This window comes from Leucoraja erinacea, chromosome 1 (assembly GCF_028641065.1).
Source record: "Leucoraja erinacea ecotype New England chromosome 1, Leri_hhj_1, whole genome shotgun sequence".
Taxonomy (NCBI): domain Eukaryota; kingdom Metazoa; phylum Chordata; class Chondrichthyes; order Rajiformes; family Rajidae; genus Leucoraja; species Leucoraja erinaceus.
The window spans coordinates 72,483,533-72,503,331 of record NC_073377.1 but is presented as its reverse complement, the minus strand read 5'-3'; the positions used below and the strand labels follow the sequence as shown (position 1 = coordinate 72,503,331).

Sequence of the window (19,799 nt, the reverse complement as noted above, 5' to 3'; positions counted from 1 at the left end):
CACTTAAATCTATTGTTCCAATTCCACAGGTGTGGAATTTTATCTTTATCCTTTCCAAATGTTATGAAATAGTCTATTCTTGTGTATAGAGAGTGTGGGGCCGAGTAATGTGTGTAAATCCCTTCTATTAGGGAAAAGGTGCCGCATATATCAATTAACCCAACCTCTTTAAAAATAATTTTGACTTATGTAAAGACTTTGTATCATGAGTTTTTCTACTGGACGAGTCTAGCTCTGGTTGTAAATGTATATTTTGGTCTCCCCCACAAATAAGAAGGCATTTCGTTTCCATTATCATGATATTAATAATTCTCTGGAAGAAATTAAAATCACTTCCAGGAGGTGCATATACATTCAGCAACGTAACTTAATTCCCATCTATATTCTCCCTTACTAAAATAAATCTACCCTCCTTATCACCCATTTCAAATACTTTCTCAAAATCTAACTTGCTTGAGATGCGAGTAGCAACTCCTCCTACGACCCGATATATATGAGGAGAAAAAGAGGCTAGTGAAACCCATTCTTTTAGGTTTTTCGTGTTCTTTGTCATTTAGATGGGTTTCCTGTAAGTATACTATATGGGCTTGTTCTTTCCTCATTTTAGTTAGAATTTTGCTGCGTTTAATGGAGTTTAACAATTCATTCACATTAAAAGAAATGAATTTTACCTTGCCATTAGCCATTTGTATTTAACTTTCTATGTATCAGTAACATGGTGAAATTAGGCATAACAAATCTACTCCCTGAACAGACAAAAACAAAAGAACATATGAAAAAACAAAGGCATGATTCCAAGGTAGGGGTCTCCTGTGGATGACCCTGGGCTAGGCTTGAGGAAAAACCTAGTTGTGGGGGAGAGCCTCCCTCATCGGTGAGCTGAGGCCCCCCACTGCAGCATCCAAAAAGAAAAAACTCCGTCCATAATGCAGAACACTTCCCTGTGCATTCCTCCCCTGTATTTATCTTCATTTAAATAGGGGAAAACAGTTGAACGTAACAAATGAAATAAAGCGCCATCGATTTATAAGTTCTATTCAGTTCACCTACATTTTAAAAGTTATCCATAACTTAAAGCTCTTCTGAAGATGAGGGCTGTCTTCTGAAGGCCCGTAGTCTCTCCACGATGCCCTTCTCCTGCTCCACGGCCGTCCCCTGCGGTCTTGATTTTCCCACCATCTCCCACGCAGTGCGGGACAGTTGCTCAGCCAGGCTCTCTTTTGGTGTGGTCACTCTGAGGGGCAGTCCTCTGTTCCTCATGTCAGTGGTCGCCTCATCCACCGTCTGGTACAGCCGTGTCTCATCATCGTAAAATACTCGTAACTTGGCGGGGAATGGAGTTTGGATCTTGTTCTGCTTTAACACCCGTTTCACCTCAGAATAGACAATAGGTGCAGGCCATTCGGCCCTCCGAGCCAGCACCGCCATTCAATGTGATCATGGCTGTTCATCCCCAATCAGTACCCCGTTCTTGCCTTCTCCCCATATCTCCTGACTCCGCTATTTTTAAGAGCCCTATTTAACTCTCTCTTGAAAGCATCCAGAGAACCTGCCTCCACCTGAGGCAGAGAATTCCACAGACTCAAAACTCTCTGTGAGAAAAAGTGTTTCCTCATCTCCGTTCTAAATGGCTTACTCCTTATTCTTAAACTGTGCCCCCTGGTTCTGGACTCCCCTAACAACGGGAACATGTTTCCTGCCTCTAGCGTGTCCAAACCCTTAACAATTTTATATCAATGAGATACCCTCTCATCCTTCTAAACTGCAGAGTGTACAAGCCCAGCTGCTCCATTCTCTCAGCATATGACAGTCCCACCATCCCGGGAATTAACCTTGTAAACCTACGCTGTACTCCCTCAATAGCAAGGATGTCCTTCCTCAAATTAGATGATCAAACTGCACACAATACTCCAGGTGTGGTCTCACTCGGATTCTGTACAACTGCAGAAGGACCCCTTTGCTCCTAAATTCGATTCCTTTTGTTATAAAGGCCAACATGCCATTTGCTTTTTTCACTGCCTGCTGTACCTGCATGCTTACTTTCATAGACTGATGAACAAGGACCCCCAGAACCCATTGTACTTCCCCTTTTCCCAACTTGACGCCATTTAGATAGTAATCTGCCTTCCTGTTTTTGCTACCAAAGTGGATAACCTCATATTTATCCGCATTAAACTTCATCTGCCATACATCTGCCCACTCCCCCAACCTGTCCAAGTCACCCTGCATTCTCATAGCATCCTCCTCACATATCACACTGCCACCCAGTTTTGTGTCATCTGCAAATTTGCCAATGTTACTTTGAATTCCTTCATCCAAATCATTGATGTATAATTGTAAATAGCTGCGGTCCCAGCACCGAGCCTTGCGGTACCCCACTAGTCACTGCCTGCCATTCTGAAAGGGACCCGTTAATCCCTACTCTTTGTTTCCTGTCTGCCATTCTCTATCCATGTCAGCACTCTACCCCCAATACCATGTGACCTAATTTTGCCCACTAATCTCCTATGTGGGAAAATAATATTCTTTTTGCTTCAGTAACACTGCTGGGGCATAGTCTTGATTGAAGTATATTAGTTTCCCATTCAAAAACACTTGTTTCTTACTCCAGGCCTTGCGCAAAATCTACTCTTTTGTTTTGTAGAGGAGAAATCTGATTATTGTGGATCGTGGTCAGGCACGTGCTGTCAGGGTAGGCACTGCCTACCCTGACTAAAATTATGAAATGGTAATTATTAAATATAAATAGTAAAGGCATGGGAGAATTATGCCTATCTAAGAGATCGATCTCTTAGGTAGGCATAATTCTCCGTGCCTTTCAACCGCAGAACTTGTAACCCTTGAAGGTCTGTGCAGCCCACGTGCCGTCAGCGCTGCTTCAAGACGTCAATGACAAGCGGGGCTGAAGGCAGCTGAAATTCTGCCTTTGCAGTACAGCGCAGGCCAACAGCCTACTGCACATGCGCAGCGCTAGTTTCTTGGCGGGTTTTTCAAATATGGATTGTCATTATTTTAAGAGTATCTTAGGAAACAAAGAGAGAAGAATGGAGTTCGTGTGCCGATAATGTGGTAAATACATTTCTTGGTGCTTTATGTTTTTAAATACCATATTTCCCGGGGTTGGGGGGAGAGCTCCTTTAACAATGTTTGGGGAGTCTGGCCCGGAGTAAAGTTGCGGGGAGGGCAGGAGCGTTTGGTGTGCTGGCCTTTATAAATCAGAGCATTGAGTATAGAATTTGGGATGTAATGTTAAAATTGTACAAGGTATTGGTGAGGCCAATTCTGGGGTATGGTGCACAATTTTGGTTGCCTAATTATAGGAAGGATGTCAACAAAATAGAGAGTACAGACGAGATTTACTAGAATGTTGCCTGGGTTTCAGCAACTAAGTTACAGAGAAAGGTTGAACAAGTTAGATCTTTATTCATTGGAGCGCAGAAGGTTAAGGGGGGACTTGATAGAGGTCTTTAAAATGATGAAAGGGATAGACAGAGTTGATGTGGATAAGCTTTCCCCATTGAGAGTAGGGACGATTCAAACGAGGACATGACTTGAGAATTAAGGGACAGAAGTTTAGGGGTAACATTAGGGGGAACTTCTTTGCTCAGAGAGTGGTAGCTGTGTGGAATGAGCTTCCAGTGGAAGTGGTGGAGGCAGGTTTGATTTTATCATGTAAAAATAAATTGGATAGGCATATGGACGGGAAAGGAATGGAGTGTTATGGTCTGAGTGCAGATAGATGGGACTAGGGGGAAAAAAAAAAGTGTTTGGCACGGACTTGAAAGTCCGAGATGGCCTGTTTCTGTGCTGTAATTGTTATATGGTTATTGGTGAGTTCGCCCTTGATATCAATTAGCTGTTGTTTTGTGGCTTTGTGAAAGTCCTGTATCTCCTCCAAAACAGTGGCTAAAATTTGCTCTACATCTTTCTGGTGCGGGTTGTTACTAGCTTCGCCCTCTTGTACCTTTGTAGGTGAGCTGTCCGTATTTTCCTCGTTTTCGGGTTGTTCAGCGGCTCTTTTCTTGTTTGCATCTCGTCTTCCCATACATAGAAACATAGAACATAGAAGTTTAGGTGCAGGAGTAGGCCATTCGGCCCTTCGAGCCTGCACCGCCATTCAATATGATCATGGCTGATCATCCAACTCAGTATCCCGTACCTGCCTTCTCTCCATACCCTCTGATCCCCTTAGCCACAAGGGCCACATCTAACTCCCTCTTAAATATAGCCAATGAACTGGCCTCAACTACCCTCTGTGGCAGAGAGTTCCAGAGATTCACCACTCTCTGTGTGAAAAAAGTTCTCCTCATCTCGGTTTTAAAGGATACTTGCCCCTTCATCGGGTCAGTTATTCTCAATAAATGTTATATTTGACAAACTAACAGGGCTAAATAAATATTTTTCGGGGGAGCTGTTATCTTATGCTGCCATTCAGGATGGTGTTTAGTCTGGAATCGTTTGGAACATTGTTAAGAAGAAAGAGAGCACTGGTGAACTTACTAATCGCAAAGGGACTGGCAGGCCAAGGAAGACCTCCACAGCTGATGATAAAATAATTCTATCTATAATGAAGAAAATTCCCCCAAACACCTCTCCGGCAGATCAGAAACACTCTTCAGGAGTCAGGTGTGGATTTGTCAATGACCACTGTCCGTAGAAGACTTCATGAACAGAAATACAGCGACTCCACTGGATGCAAACCACTGGTTAGCCACAAAAATAGGATGGCCAGGTTACAGTTTGCCAAGAAGTACTTAAAAGAGCAACCACAGTTCTGGAAAAAGGTCTTGTGGACAGAAGAGATGAAGATTAACTTATATCAGAGTTATGGCAAGAGCAATGTAGGGAGGAGAGAAGGAATTGCCCAAGATCCAAAGCATACCATACAATACCATACAATGGACCCACAATACCTCTACTCTGATCAAGAAGGCTCATCAGCGTCTCTTCTTCCTGAGGAGACTGAAGAAGGTCCATCTGTCTCCTCAGATCCTGGTGAACTTCTACCGCTGCACCATCGAGAGCATCCTTACCAACTGCATCACAGTATGGTATGGCAACTGCTCTGTCTCCGACCGGAAGGCATTGCAGAGGGTGGTGAAAATTGCCCAACGCATCACCGGTTCCACGCTCCCCTCCATTGAGTCTGTCCAAAGCAAGCGCTGTCTGCGGAGGGCGCTCAGCATCGCCAAGGACTGCTCTCACCCCAACCATGGACTGTTTACCCTCCTACCATCCGGGAGGCGCTACAGGTCTCTCCATTGCCGAACCAGCAGGTCGAGGAACAGCTTCTTTCCGGCCGCTGTCACTGTACTAAACAACGTACCTCGGTGACTGCCAATCACCCCCCCCCCCCCCCCCCACTTATTTATTTTTTTTTTTTTATTCAAATCGTTTGCTTTGTCGCTCTTCAAGGGAGATACTAAATGCATTTCGTTGTCTCTGTACTGTACACTGACAATGACAATTAAAATTGAATCTGAATCTGGATACCACCTCATATGTGAAACACGGTGGTGGGGTTGTTATGGCCTGGGCATGTATGGCTGCTGAAGGTACTGGCTCACTTATCTTCATTGAAGATACAACTGCTGATTGTAGGATCATAATGAATTCTGAAATGTATAGACACATCCTATCTGCTCGTTCAAACAAATGCCTTAAAATTCATTGGCCGGTGGTTCATTCTACAGCAAGACAATGATCGCAAACATACTGCTGAAGCACCAAAGGAGTTTCTCAAGGCTAAAAAATGGTCAATTCTTGAGGGGCCAAGTCAATCCCCCGATCTGAACCCAATTGAGCATGGCTTTTATATGCTAAAGAGAAAACTGAAGTGGACTAGCCCCCAAAGCAAGCATAAGCTAAATATGGCTGCAAAAGAGGCCTGGCAGAGAATCACCAGAGAAGACACCCAGCAACTGGTGATGTCCATGAATCACAGACTTCAAGCAGTCATTGCATGCAAAGGATATGCAACAAAATACTAAACTTGACTACTTTCATTTACATGACATTGCTATGTCCCAAACATTATGGTGCCCTGAAATGGGGGGACTATGTATAAACACTGCTGTAATTTCTACATGGTGAAACCAAAATGTGTAAAAATGACCTTAATTAGAATCTGACTGTGCAATTTAACCACATGTGATTATTTTCTATTACAAATCTCAAATTGTGGAATACAGAGGCAAATAAATAAATGATGGGTCTTTGTCCCAATCATTATGGAGGGCACTGTATTTCTTCACCTAACAACGTCATTTATGAAGACTCCCTGTCTATTGAAGACTGAGACTAATGACATTTAGGATATTGAATTAAGGGATATTAGGTTAATGCAGAAAAGTAATGTCAGCGACAATCTTATTGAATGTTGGAACAAATCTGAATTGCCATGACACCTATTATTTATTGCATGGTTATGCAAACATTTATTGTAAATTCAAATTATTGTTTCACATGATCACATGCCATCATTATATTAGTCATAGTAATACAGCAAGGAAACAAACCCTTCAGCCCAATTTGCTTGTGGGCAACCAAGTTGCCTATATGAACTATTCCCCTTTGCCTGTATCTGGCCTGGCACATATCTCTCCAAGTCCCCTCATCTACCACTTTCTCCAGCAGATTCTTGCACATACCCACCAATTACTATGAATAAGTTGCCTTTCAGGTCCCCTTTAAATCTTGCCCCACCTGCCTGAAATTTACCCTAGTTTTAGACTCTCCTAGCCTGTGGAAAAGGCTGTTTTCTTATCTATGCCCCTCATGATCTAATAATGATTCCACTGGCACATAATTAATTTTCCTTAATTAACGCAGCATCCCACTATAGCAACAGTTGATTTTATGTGCAGACACAACCAATACATCATACTGTGTAACCAGGCTGGCATTCTGGTCTGAGCATCTGTTCCTTGGCATTTAATTATCTTGTTAGGCCACACAACACAGTCGGTACTGTATTCAGCAAATGAGATATTTTTAAGACAGAGATTTCAGGAGTCAGAGCCATCTATCTATTATTATATAAAACTCTCGTGCCATCCGACCGGCTGCCGTCCGGCTGTATATAAAACTCTCGTGCCATCCGACCGGCTGCCGTCCGGCTGCCTTTCTGCCTTTTGATTTGTTCCATCGTGTGATGTCACAATGCCCAATGCTCGCAGATGTCCAATCGGAATGGCCGATGCTCGCAGATGTCCAATCGGAATGGATCCATTTACATGTACGGCTGCCGGCTGCATTTCTTCCTTTGTTCCCTTGCCACACCGAATCCAGACGCACAATCGCCGAGATCTTTTCCATTTCGGTAGAGATTTCACTTTTCTTTCTAAGTATCCGCTCCTCATTACATTTCGTCGTGTTTAAGTACACGTTTTTAATCAAATCCTTCTCCCCCCCCCCCACCCCCCAATATTTCAAAAATAAACTGGCTTCTCACCCATAGAAGCAGCCATTTGGGTAGACATTTCACTTTTCATTCCAACTATCCACTCCTCATTAGATTTCGTTATGTTTATGTCCACATTTTACATTAAATCCTTCTTTCCCCCCCCCCCAACACTCATTTTGTCGCCTCCTGCTGGCCAGCGACCATAACGGCTGCTGGCGCCCGCATCTCGCCTCAAAGACGCCATTTAAAACCAGCCGCCCTGCTCATTCCTGAGCCGCTTGAGTTGGAGGACCACGTCTCCCATGGGGGCTACGGGTAGGGAGCGGCTGCGTTGGGGGAGCAGACCCAACGGGTCTGCCCTTGGTCTGGTATACTATTAAAAGTCTCGTCTTGTTTCTATGTGTGTGCGTGCGTTTGAGATTGTATCTACGTCAAAACGGTACACGGTAGCGCTACAATTTTTGCAGAACCTTACTCAGCCTTTTCCCCGTCATCAATCTTGTCACGTTTCCTTCAGATTTGATGCTATATTTCAAGTTATTGACATTTATAGGTTTAAAAAAGCCAACTTTGAGAATAATAACTGACTGTGAGAGGGAGACGTTTCAGGAAGATTCCAGTGATGATGTCACAATGACATCTCACACTCCTCCAATCACAATGGGATCTCATTTACACAAGCAGCAGTGAACATTCCAACAACCGAAACTTACATCACAATGTGATCTCTGCTGCCAATGCACAAGCTATGAGAGGTGACGGAATGGGGATGGGAGGAGAAGAAATATTATTTAAACATTGCCTTTAGTGGGGGAGTGCAAAAGGGGAGAGGTGAGGGAGCGGGTGACTGAGAGTAGGGAAAAGGAGAGGGAAGATGTGACAGAGAGACAACGGTATCAGCAGCTTCAAGGGGAGTATATATTAATATATAAATAGACATCTATCATATCTATATACGTTTATAACTCTGTGTGTGTGTGTGTGTGTGTGACAATAGACAATAGGTGCAGGAGTAGTCCGTTCGGCCCTTCGTGCCAGCACCGCCATTCAATGTGATCATGCTGATCATCACCAATCAGTGGTGATTATCTTTGGTCCTCGGATCGGTCCTCGGATCGCTCCGGGCTCGCTCGGGCCCCCGCGACCTGCCGCCATGCTGCACTCTTCCCCCCCCCCCCCCCCACCTCCCCCCCCCCACTCTCCCCCCCCTCTCTCCCCCCCCCCATCTCTCTCCATCCCCCCCCTCTCTCACAGATGGCCAATCGAAATGGATTCATCCCCCCTTTGCTCTCCACATCTCTCCCCCCCCCCCCATCGTGTGATGTCACAATGCCCAATGCTCAAATACTTGTTGCCATAGAGAACGCTCTCTCTTCCCCCCTACCCTCTCTCCTCCCCCCAGGACCTCTCTCCTCTCTCCCTCTCTGCCCCCCTCTCCCTTCTCCCAATCCCCCCTCTCTCACTATCCCCCCCCCCCCTCTCTCGATCTCTTAAGTAGGCATAATTCTCCGTGCCTTTCAACCACAGCACTTGTAACACGGAAAGCTCTGTGCAGCCCACGTGCCGTCAGCGCTGCCTGAAGCCGTCAATTTCAAGCGGGGCTGAAGGCAGCAGATATTCTGCCTTTGCAGTACTGCGCATGTGCAGCGGCCTTCTGCGCATGCGCGGCGTGAGTTTCTTGGTGGGATTTTCAAATGTGGATTGCCATTATTTTAAGAGTATGTTAGGAAACAAAGAGTAAAGAATGGACTTCATGTGCCAATAACGTGGTAAGTACATTTCTTGGTGCTTTATGTTTTTAAATACTGTATTTCCCGGGATGGGGGGAGAGCTCCTTTCACAGTGTGTGGGGTTCAGACTCCTCTCCTGAATTCCATAGAGCTGCCTACAACGTTCGTGTATGAGGCGCGCATGCTTCATTTCCAGAACACTCAGAACGCGTGACGCACGGTTGCATTTTGCTGTCTCTGTCTCTCCCCCCTCTCCTCCTCCTCCCCCCCCTCCCTCTCTCTCTCTCCCTCTTTCTCTCTCTATTTCTCTCTCTCGCTCTCCTCCCCCCTCCCTCTCTCTCTCCCCCTGCCTTCCCCCACCCCTCCCCCTCTCCTAAACCCCCTTCCCCCCTACCCCACTCCCCCCACCCCCTACCCCTTCCCCCATCCCTCCCATCCCCCCCCCCCCCCTTCCCCCTCCCCCCTATTTATTTCTCCCCAGACTCTCTCTCTCTCCTCCCATTTCTCTCATCCCTCCTCCCCCACCCCCCCCCTACCCCCTCTCCCTCCCTCCCCTCCCCCTTCCCCCCAACCCCCTCTCTCCCTCTGTCTCTTGCCCTTCTGTCTCTGCCCCTTTCTCTTTGTCTCTCCCCATTCTCTCTCTGCTCTCACTCTCTACCCCACCTCCCTCTCTATACGCGCTTGCGAATTGGGGGCTATGCGTCAGTGGATAGGGCGGTTATGGGATAAAAGGAGCAAATTAATAATATTAATATAATATCAAGGGGGGTAGTCAGCGTTTGTGCGGGGGGATAGTTAGTGTGTGTGACGCCGCATGCAGTACCCCCAGCCCCTCCCCCCCCCCGCAACCACACATTGGGGGAACAGACCCAACGGGTCTGCGCTTGGTCTAGTACTATTATAAAACTCTCATCTTGACCCAGTCTGCATTAAATAATTTGCGCAGAAACAGTACCCGAAATCGCTAGGAGTTTTTCGCCACCTTACTCGCCGTTCTCTTCTGCTCCAAGCACACTAAGTTTTGTTCCGATTGGTGGACGATTACAAAAATTATGAAGGTTTAAAAATCATGAGATCAGCAGATTGGTCTTCTCGACTGTCAGTCACCATGAAGGTAACGCCCTTTCCGGCATCCACTGGAGAATAAAGTCCTGGAGGTGGGCTTAGTCCGTCCAGAAGCCACCGAGAATAAATCTGGAGCAGCTGTGTTCACGGTCGGGGGTGGACTGTGTTCGCGGGCGGGGTCTGTGAGTGGGACAGGCACTGGGGACGGGAGCAGCTGAGTGAGTCCGAGCCAGGTCCTGGAGCCAGGAGTACGGTCAGAGCCGGGCCAGGAAACTGGTGAGCCCCCACACCCCCCCCCCTCCACACACCCCCCCCCCTCCCACACACACCCCCCCTCCCACACCCCCCCCCCCCACTCTTCCCCCCCACACACCACTCCCCCCCCCCCCTCCCCCCCCACACCACACCCCCTCCCCCCCCCCCACACACCCCCGCCTGAAGCTGTCCCCCTCCCCTGGCTGCAGGATGCATCTCGCCTGAAGCCGTCCCCTTACTCCGTCTACAAAACGCTCCCGCCATTGCATTGGAGGAACAGGTGAGTGGTGGAATATTGCATTGGGGAATGGGTTGCATTGGGGAACCAGGCCTCCCGTGTGATTGGGACCCAATGGGTCCCACTTAGTCTAGTATATTAACTAAAACTCTCATGTTGTTTGTTTGTTTCTGTCTGTCTGTTTCTGTCTGTCAGTCAGTCAGTCAGTCATCCAGGAACTAGGGCAAAACAGTACACGATAGCGCTAACATTTTTTGCATTACCTTACAATTGTCCTGTGGTGGTTTGTGACAAGTTTTGTTCAGATTGATGTCATATTTTACAAGTTATTAACATTTTTAGATTTACAAAACCCCAACTTGAGAGAAATGTCTTCCCTGTGCTTACAGCTATGACATCACAATGGGATTATAGCCTTGCTCGCAACATTGTTGCTATCCAAGTACACTGAGACCTGCAAGATCTAGCAAGTGCAAATATTTGTTTTAAGTCACAGTACACCGACCGGGTTCTGCTAGCTAGCAAGTCCAACTGTAATGTTTTTTTAAGTTTAAAATTGAGGGAGGGTGAATAAGGCAAAATGAGCAGCCTCTGCACAGTTGGGGGCTATGGGTGAATGGTGGAATATTGCGTTGGGGGAACGGGTTGAGTTGGGGACATGGGTGAGTGGTGGAATATTGCCTTGGGGAACGGGTTGCGTTGGGGGCCAGGCCTCCAGTTAGGGCTATGAGTAAGTGGCGAAATGTTGCATTGGGGGAACGGGTTCCGTTGGGGGACCAGATTTCCCGTGTGACAAGGATCCAACGGATCCCACCTGGTCTAGTGTAATTATAAATATTTTATTGTTGTGGCTCCCTGTTGGACTTAGCTGAGGGACGGTCATTTCTGTGCCTATTTTGTCCGGCCAATGCATAGTTTAAAAATCAGCTTACTAGATGGGATGATATATTGTGACGAATATACACGTCCAAATCGTTAGCACAGGCAGAGAGCAACAGACTTTATTGTCTGCATTCTGTAGTCGGTGAAAGAAAATAGTGGAAAAACAGCAGATCTGGCAGCAATTAGAGATAAACTGAGTTAACGTTTCTTCAGATGAAAGGTTATCTGCCTGAAATGGAAACTATATTTCCCTCTTAACAGATGTTGCCTGATCTTCTGAGGATATACAACATTTTCTGTTTTTTATTGGAGTTGGATATTTTTACTATATAATTATGGTATATGTCAGGTGATTGCTGGTTTAATTCCATTCCAGATACATAGAAACATAGAAAATAGGTGCAGGAGTAGGCCATTCGGCCCTTCGAGCCTGCACCGCCATTCAATATGATCATGGCTGATCATCCAACTCAGCATGCTTTTAATGCTGTATATGCCTGGTGTATAATAAAATAATCTTGCTTTACTTTGTGTCTGGTTGTCTGTGGAAGGTAAAACGAACTTTAACATGGTGAGAGTAAGGAACTTCAACGGGTATTTATTTTAAAACTAGTTTCACTCATCCTCTGAGATCAGCTATAATTAATTAGTATTAATTTCCCCCTCTTAAAGAGCAGAAAAATAATTTTCAGCTCGACAACTGTGGCATTTGCTCTGTCACAGACATTCCATATACTCTCCTATCTGCTGCCCGACGGTGCCTAAGCGACACACTGAGTACTAGTCCCAGATGCAGATCTGCAATCATTCATTACAATCGCTCCGCTCTTTTAAACCTCTACTCCAACAGCAACATCTTTTATTTTATCTTGCACTAAATGTGACTCCCTTTATCCTGTATCTATACACTGTGGGCGACTTGGTTGTAATCATGCAGTCTTTCTGCTGACTGGATAACATTGGTACACATGACAATATACTAAACCATGCTGTTTTTCTCACTTTCCAATTTGTCATAAAGATCTGAAATATAAATTCTGATTTTTTTTTTCTCGCAGATGATGTCTGACCTGAGAATCCCCAGAGTTTTTCTTTTCATTTTCATTTCAGATCTGCAGCACCTGCAGGTTTTTTAATTATTTGCAAGGCTAGCGAGTAACTACCTCGGTAGGTAGACAGGCAACAGCAACATGTAACTCTGGTGAACAGAAGGTTACAAGTAACACATCCAAACATTGTCTGATTCTATCTTATTGTTTATTCAAAAAAAATGGAGGCAACTAATGCTTTGAAACGTTTGGTGCATTCACATTTTTTTTTAAATTATTCATTCATAACACATCAGTAAATATGTTCTTGTTTCTTTTAATCGCTCTGGTAGGGTAATGGTGGGTCTGCTGCTTTTCTCCATTACAATGTCCCTAATCCAATCCCTAATGTGTTTCTACAAAGATGTTTGGTTTCAAAATTCCAGGTTTTGATCTCAGAGATAACAAATGACCAAGACTACATTAGTGTGTAATTTATGTTGATGACAGTGTTTTCCATGTCCTTTGCTCCCAGGGTGAAAGAAAGTTTGCCAGAAACTAATTTGATCAATAGTTCTAATGTATGTCATTTTCTTAATTCAAAGCGAGACCCATCAGGTGCAGTGTCTGTAAAGGATGTTTTGGCTCGAGCAGCAGCAAAGGGATTACTGGATGGAGTTGAGACAGTCAAAACTCGAAAAAAGCAAGAAAAGCAAAAGAAAATCAAAATCTCCACACCAAAACTTGGGTCTTTCAGTGGAACCCAGTCAAAGATCACTGAATTCTTAAATGAACAGAAACCTGTTACATTGAATACAAATTCCCCAGGGATCCAGACATTAACCGGAACTACAGCCAGTAGAACTGGATCGAATACCAAGATACCCCAGAGAATATCCATTCCTGCATTACCTAATAAAGTAAAAAGAAATATTAGTAATGTATCTTCAATAGGAAAGTTATCAAGTAGAAAATCGAGCACATCTGGATCAAAACAAGAGTTGAAGTTGGTGTTAAAGCCTATTGAGATGTTGCTTCCTCCAGTCACCATACGATATCTCAGTACACCGCAGATCCCAAGTAATGGTTACAATCAACCTTATCTCTTCCAATACCATGGACTATCTAGTCATCCACCATTTCCCTATTCACGCAACACATTTGTAACTTCACTTGGTGTGAAAAAGCAACGAGATCAAGGTATGTTCATCCCTCGCAGGCAGCCACGCCCTTGGCTCTAAGGTAAAAGATGAACTGTAGGTAAAATTTGATTTGCATCTTTAATGCATACTGGTTTGGATGTATAATATACATGATTTTAACATGTTATGTTGGTGAAACATATTTAAACATTGTACTGACTTTAATTACAATACTGGGCAATAGCAATCTATGGGTTCATTGATGGTTTAAAAAAATCATAGTAGTGAATAATCATACAAAATTAAAGAATACACCATTAACCTTTGCATTTCTGTTGAAATTTCCCAAGATAAAATACTCATGAACAATAACATCAGTTAAATCACTAGCTAAAATGTATTTTACAAAACCCAGAATTAACTATTTGAAAATGTTCTTAAATAGGCACATGTTCTCATTCTAGTTATAAATATAATTTAATGTCAGGAATGTAAATATCATGGTTGAGCAAACCAGTTAGTAAAATCATAGTGACTTTTCTCTGTAAGACCCATCCAAGTCAAAGTCTCACTATCTTTCTCTTCTGTCATTTGAAGATAAAGTTTTAACAACTGATCATCCAAACATGGATGAATATATAGCTTTACCACTCCTTGACAGAAATGGCAGGGAGAAATAAATATACCTGAAATGAAAATATGTGTAAAAGCAAAATATTGTTTGGAAGAGGTTTCCTTAACCGTCCCCCTGAAATAATTAGCCATATTAGAAGGAGATTGGTCATTTTAAATGTATGACCTGAGTGGCACTGATTGGTATTGTATCACCTGCTATCTGCAGAACCTACATAACATCAGTTATGGAGTTGACCAAACATATTTGAAAGAATCATGTTCTTTCTAAATAAAGAGGAATGTGTAGTTTGTGCATGCCACGTCAGGAGTAGCTTGATCTTTCTTCAGTTTACTTCTTGGGTAAGACTGGGCGCAGTATAGTTGAGTTCCACAACATGTTTTAACAGATCAGTTTTGCTGTTTATATCCCATTTTCAAATTGATGTCTGGGAAAGGATGGTAGGGAGAAATGTAATCATTGCTCAACAGCAGCTATCAAAGTGGTAAATAGTCTTAAAGCAATGACTGAAAGTCACCCATTGGCTTAATATATCAATTCTAAGTGCTGGGGGCTGTTGCAGGCAGAGAGAGGGCTGTGTGCAATACAGCCTAATGCCTGTGCTACTTGTATGTCCACACCGTGTGGCGTAACAGGATTAATTGAACTGCAGTTCAGTCTGCTGTGGCCATACCATGAGGCGGACATCATGAGACACCCTCAATACAACTGCTGGCAATAGCTCCATAGTATTAACGCCAAATTTAATACTTGGTATTATCTTGGATACCATAGAATTATATCTCAAATAAGTTGCACTGTGATTAATATCAAATAATCCCTTCCAAACCAGTGTTACAATATAATTACATAAAATTTGCCTTCGCTTTCCATATTACTAAATCAAAACACTGCAAATGCTGGCTATCGGGAATGAAGAAAATTGGAGTATTCGGCAGGTCATGTAGCATCTTTGACAATAGAGAAGCAAGCTTGAGAATTTTGTTTCTCTATTAAAGATGCTCTGATCTGAGTATTTCCTCTTTTCTGCTTTTATTCTTACCCCAATATATTTAATATCCAAACCCCAGCATGGCATCTTTGATGAATAATATTTCAAGTGAATTAATGTCAGATTCATAGCTTGAAGCTTGCACATCTGAAGAGAGGTTATTTCGCTAAATTAAATAATATCAATGACCCTTCCTTATTAAAATGTAAATCATCTTTAGTTGGGGTAAATAATTCTCACTGCCATAACCTTAAAGAATAAAAGTAGCTATTTCCCTTATACGTTCATTTCCAGGATCACTATGTGATTGGTTTGCTGGTCATCAATTAGGTAATGGCTAACTAAAAGCTAAAGTTTGAGGTTTATAAGGTCTGTTTGGTTCCTTAGGTAAGCAGTAGACCAATAATGTGTTTGGTTCTACAACAAGAAACCTTCAATTTTTGAATGTCTGCTTGTATTTGAATTTATGATACATTTTTCATTTTGTTTGGGACTAACCATTACCCTACAGGCTTGCTGGTCTTTTAATGACAATGCATTTGTATCCCTTCTTGTTACTTCCCCTGTTGTGTTTTAAATGTTCATAAACTTCTCCTACAAGAGAAATGTGTAGTTTGTAAAAAATATTACGTAATGAAACCATACGAGTATTTAATGTTTGTAACCCAAGCTTTAAAAAAAAAACCCGTGCCTTTTGAAAGAAATTAAACCTTTCAAAGTAAAAGCTGTTTTCGAAAGAATGTTTAGTTAATCAAATATATTGTTAGGAGAAAATATGTATCCTGCAGCTGATGCATTAGCTGGGATGTTTGAGCACCTGAGATACGTGGAATAAACCCAATCAAGAATATTGTAATGTTTGTTAAATTCTCATAGCTATTTGCAAGTAGGTTCAACATGTAAACATATTTATAAATATTTCTGTTGTTCTGATAATGGTAAGCATTTAACTTGAAAAGATAATCAAATTACAATAAAGATAAAAATATAATTAGGTTAGTCCTGAACAACAAGATAACCGAGGAGCTTGAAGAGGGTACAATAAAACAGATCGAGGCAGGAGACAATCCTGTTCATATGCAATAATATTTAAAAATTGCAGATGAAATGCCACTTTCTTCTTAATATATTTCTTTCCTATCCAAATGCCTGTAATGTCATTAAATTGAAATTCTATTCCAAATTTCTATCTTCAAATTACAATATCAAAGATAGCTGGAGAAATAAAAATGTTCTAGCCAACTGATTTTGTACATGCAGTTATAAAACTGTCATAGGAATAATGAGAAGAAATTCTTAGAGAGCCACTGAAAGGTTTTTAAGTGGTTGAATATCTATTATTCACGTGTTCTTATTTAAAGACTTGAAGATTTCTGTACACTGAAAATATTATGTACCATAGCAGAACAATTGTACCAGACGTGTAAAGCAGAATTCTATTTTTTAATATACTGTTGTATTATTAGGGCTTCAGTTAATTTTGATTTGATTATAGTATTAAACAGCAGCTCTAGTTTGAAAGAACTGCATCTAGAATCGGCATTTGTGTACTTCTGACAGGCGGACTATACATTTTAATTTTACTATTTAAAATGTTTCCCCAGGTCTGCCAAGTATTTTTACCCCTGACATTTAATACATGAATTTGATTACTCTCCAGATATAACCTTATGTTCTAAGGCAGTAAATGTTCTTTCACAGTAAATTCTTAAAAGAACATTGAGAGGGAGGATTATCTTTTAATGCTATCTTTTCCAAGACAAGCCCAATTGGCTATCAATTGTACTCTTTTTAATACTGAAAATTAGGCTTTTGCCAAAGATCTGAGAAATAAAACCACTCTTTTCTCTGCAAAGAAAACTAGTCACGTGCCATCGACAGTGCACACAATAAATAGAATTCTGCCTATATTCTCTTCAATACATTTTGATTGTTAAATTGTTTTATTGTATTGTGATTTTAATAGGTTTGAACTTGTTTTCTTTGTATGCAGTATTACATTTTCAATTAAAGTTGTAACAAACGCACACTTTTGTACTAATTTCTACATAAGTTTTAAACTATTTTACTTTGACAAATGAATCGTCTAACATTTATTCAATATTTTGTGGTATATTTTTATATTTAATTGAAAGTGAAATTTATGACTTTTAGGTATCAGAAGCACTCGTGGAAGCATGAAGTGGCATGGCTTTAAAGAAGAATGTTCTATGTGTTTACAGAGAATGACTTGAAGGCTGGATGTTCTCCGTGCAAATTAAAAGATTTGGCTGCAGAACTTTCTGTATGATCACCACATATTTTCAAGCACTGAGCCTGTACAATATAGAATATGTCAATAGAGAAAGAACTAGAGGCAAATTTGTTTTTCATCGATTTTCATGTTGAAATTAATGGAAAATTACGAGATGTCTATTTCCCATGATTGTCCAATTGTATACAGTGGCCTCCATAATGTTTTGGAGAAAGACCCATCATTTTTTTTTTGGCCTCTGCACTCCACAATTTGAGATTTGTAAAATAAAAAAAATCACACGTGGTTAAAGTGCACATTGTCAGATTTTATTAAAGGTCATTTTTATACATTTTGGTTTCACCATGTTGAAATTACAGCTGTGTTTATACATAGTCCCTCCATTTCAGGGCACCATAATGTTTGGGACATATGGCTTCACAGGTGTTTGTAATGGCTTAGGTGTGTTTAATTGCCTGCTTAATGCAGGTATAAGAGCTCTCAGCACCTAGTCTTTCCTCCAGTCTTTCCTTCACCTTTGGAAACGTTTAGTGTTGTTTAGCAACATGAGGACCAAAGTTGCGCCAATGAAAGTCAAAGAAGCCATTATGAGACTGAGAACCAAGAATAAAACTGTTAGAGACGTCAGCCAAACCTTAGGCTTACCAAATTCAACTGTTTAGAACATCATTAAGAAGCAAGAGAGTACTGGTGAGCTTACTAATCACAAAGGGACTGGCAGGCCAAGGAAGACCGCCACAACTGATGACAGAAGAATTCTCTCTATAATAAATAAAAAAATCCACAAACACATGTCCGACAGATGAGAAACACTCTTCAGGGTATGGATTTGTCAATGACCACTGACTGCAGAAGACTTCATGAGCAGAAATACAGAGGCTACACTGCAAGAAACCACTGGTTAGCCGCAAAAATAGGTGGCCAACTTACAGTTTGCCAAGAAGTACTTAAAAGAGCAACCACAATTCTGGAAAAAGGTCTTGTGGACAGATGAGACGAAGATTAACATATCAGAGTGATGGCATGAGCAAAGTATGGAGGAGAGAAGGAACTGTCCAAGATCCAATGCCTACCACCTCATCTGTGAAACATGGGGGTGTTATAGCCTGGGTATGTATTGCAGCTGAAGGTACTGGCTCACTTATCTTCATTGATGATACAATTGCTGATGGTAGTAGCATAATGAATTCTGAAGTATATAGACACATCCTATCTGCTCAAGTTCAAACAAATACCTCAAAACTCATTGGCCGGCAGTTCACTCAACAGCAAGCCAATGATCCCAAACATACTGCTTTAGCAACAAAGGAGTTTTTCAGAGCATCATCAGAGAAGACACCCAGCAACTGGTGGTGATGTCCATGAATCACAGACTTCAAGCAGTCATTGCATGCAAAGGATATGGAACAAAATACTAAACATGACTACTTTCATTTACATGACATTGCTGTGTCCCAAACATGATGGTACCCATAAATGTATAAATACAGCTGTAATTTCTATATGGTGAAACCAAAATGTATAAAAATGGCCTTTATTAAAATCTGACAATGTGCACTTTAACAACATGTGATTTTTTTTTTCCTATCACAAATCTCAAATTGTGGAGTACAGAGGCAAATAAATAAAGGATGGGTCTTTGTCCCAAACATTATGGAGGGCCCTGTATGTAGGAAGTGGTTGAAGGATAACTGGTTCAAACTAGAAACTAGTTCTTGGAATGGAAACTTTCCTGAAGTCAATTTCATGCACTTGCAGTTCTAATGCAGAACAAAATATGGAAATTTATACCCCATGATTTTCTACTGCTAATTGCTTACAATAAATTCATGGCAAGCTCTTCAGCCTGCAAAGTGCATACAGTGCTCAAGCTCTAATCCAAAAGCCCAGTTTTACTGTTAGGCAATGTTTTCTTCTGTATGTAAGTTTACTGCCAACAGAAAGTTAATATTCCAATGCGATGAAAATTGGATTTCTGAACATCTTAAACAACTTTTTAGTATGAGTGACTATCCTTTTGGTTTTATTGGGATAGACTAAAAATATTTTGATTCTTAAGTTACTCCAAATGAAAGTAATAGGGTAAAATAAAAAAGTGTCATTCACTGCTGTGCTCTGCTTCTGATCATGTCCTCAGCCCAAAGGGTGGATTTTTGGAATAATACAATAACCATA

General features: G+C 42.0%; 1 protein-coding gene across 4 annotated transcripts in view; it reads left to right on the top strand.

Moving 5' to 3' along the window:
* The window catches only part of LOC129698192 (putative methyltransferase NSUN7), a 98,207-nt gene extending 79,856 nt beyond the window's left edge, over positions 1 to 18,351 (top strand). For 2 of the 4 annotated variants that reach the window (XM_055637149.1, XM_055637164.1), the window contains exons 13-14: positions 13,209 to 13,803; positions 17,525 to 18,350. In XM_055637149.1, the coding sequence (XP_055493124.1) occupies positions 13,209 to 13,803; positions 17,525 to 17,604 (675 nt within the window). In that variant the 3' untranslated portion in view covers positions 17,605 to 18,350. Of the gene's footprint in view, positions 1 to 13,208; positions 13,846 to 17,524 lie in introns of all 4 variants that reach the window. The other 2 variants (XM_055637171.1, XM_055637157.1) reach the window with 2 other exon arrangements.
* Positions 18,352 to 19,799: the final 1,448 nt, after the last annotated feature.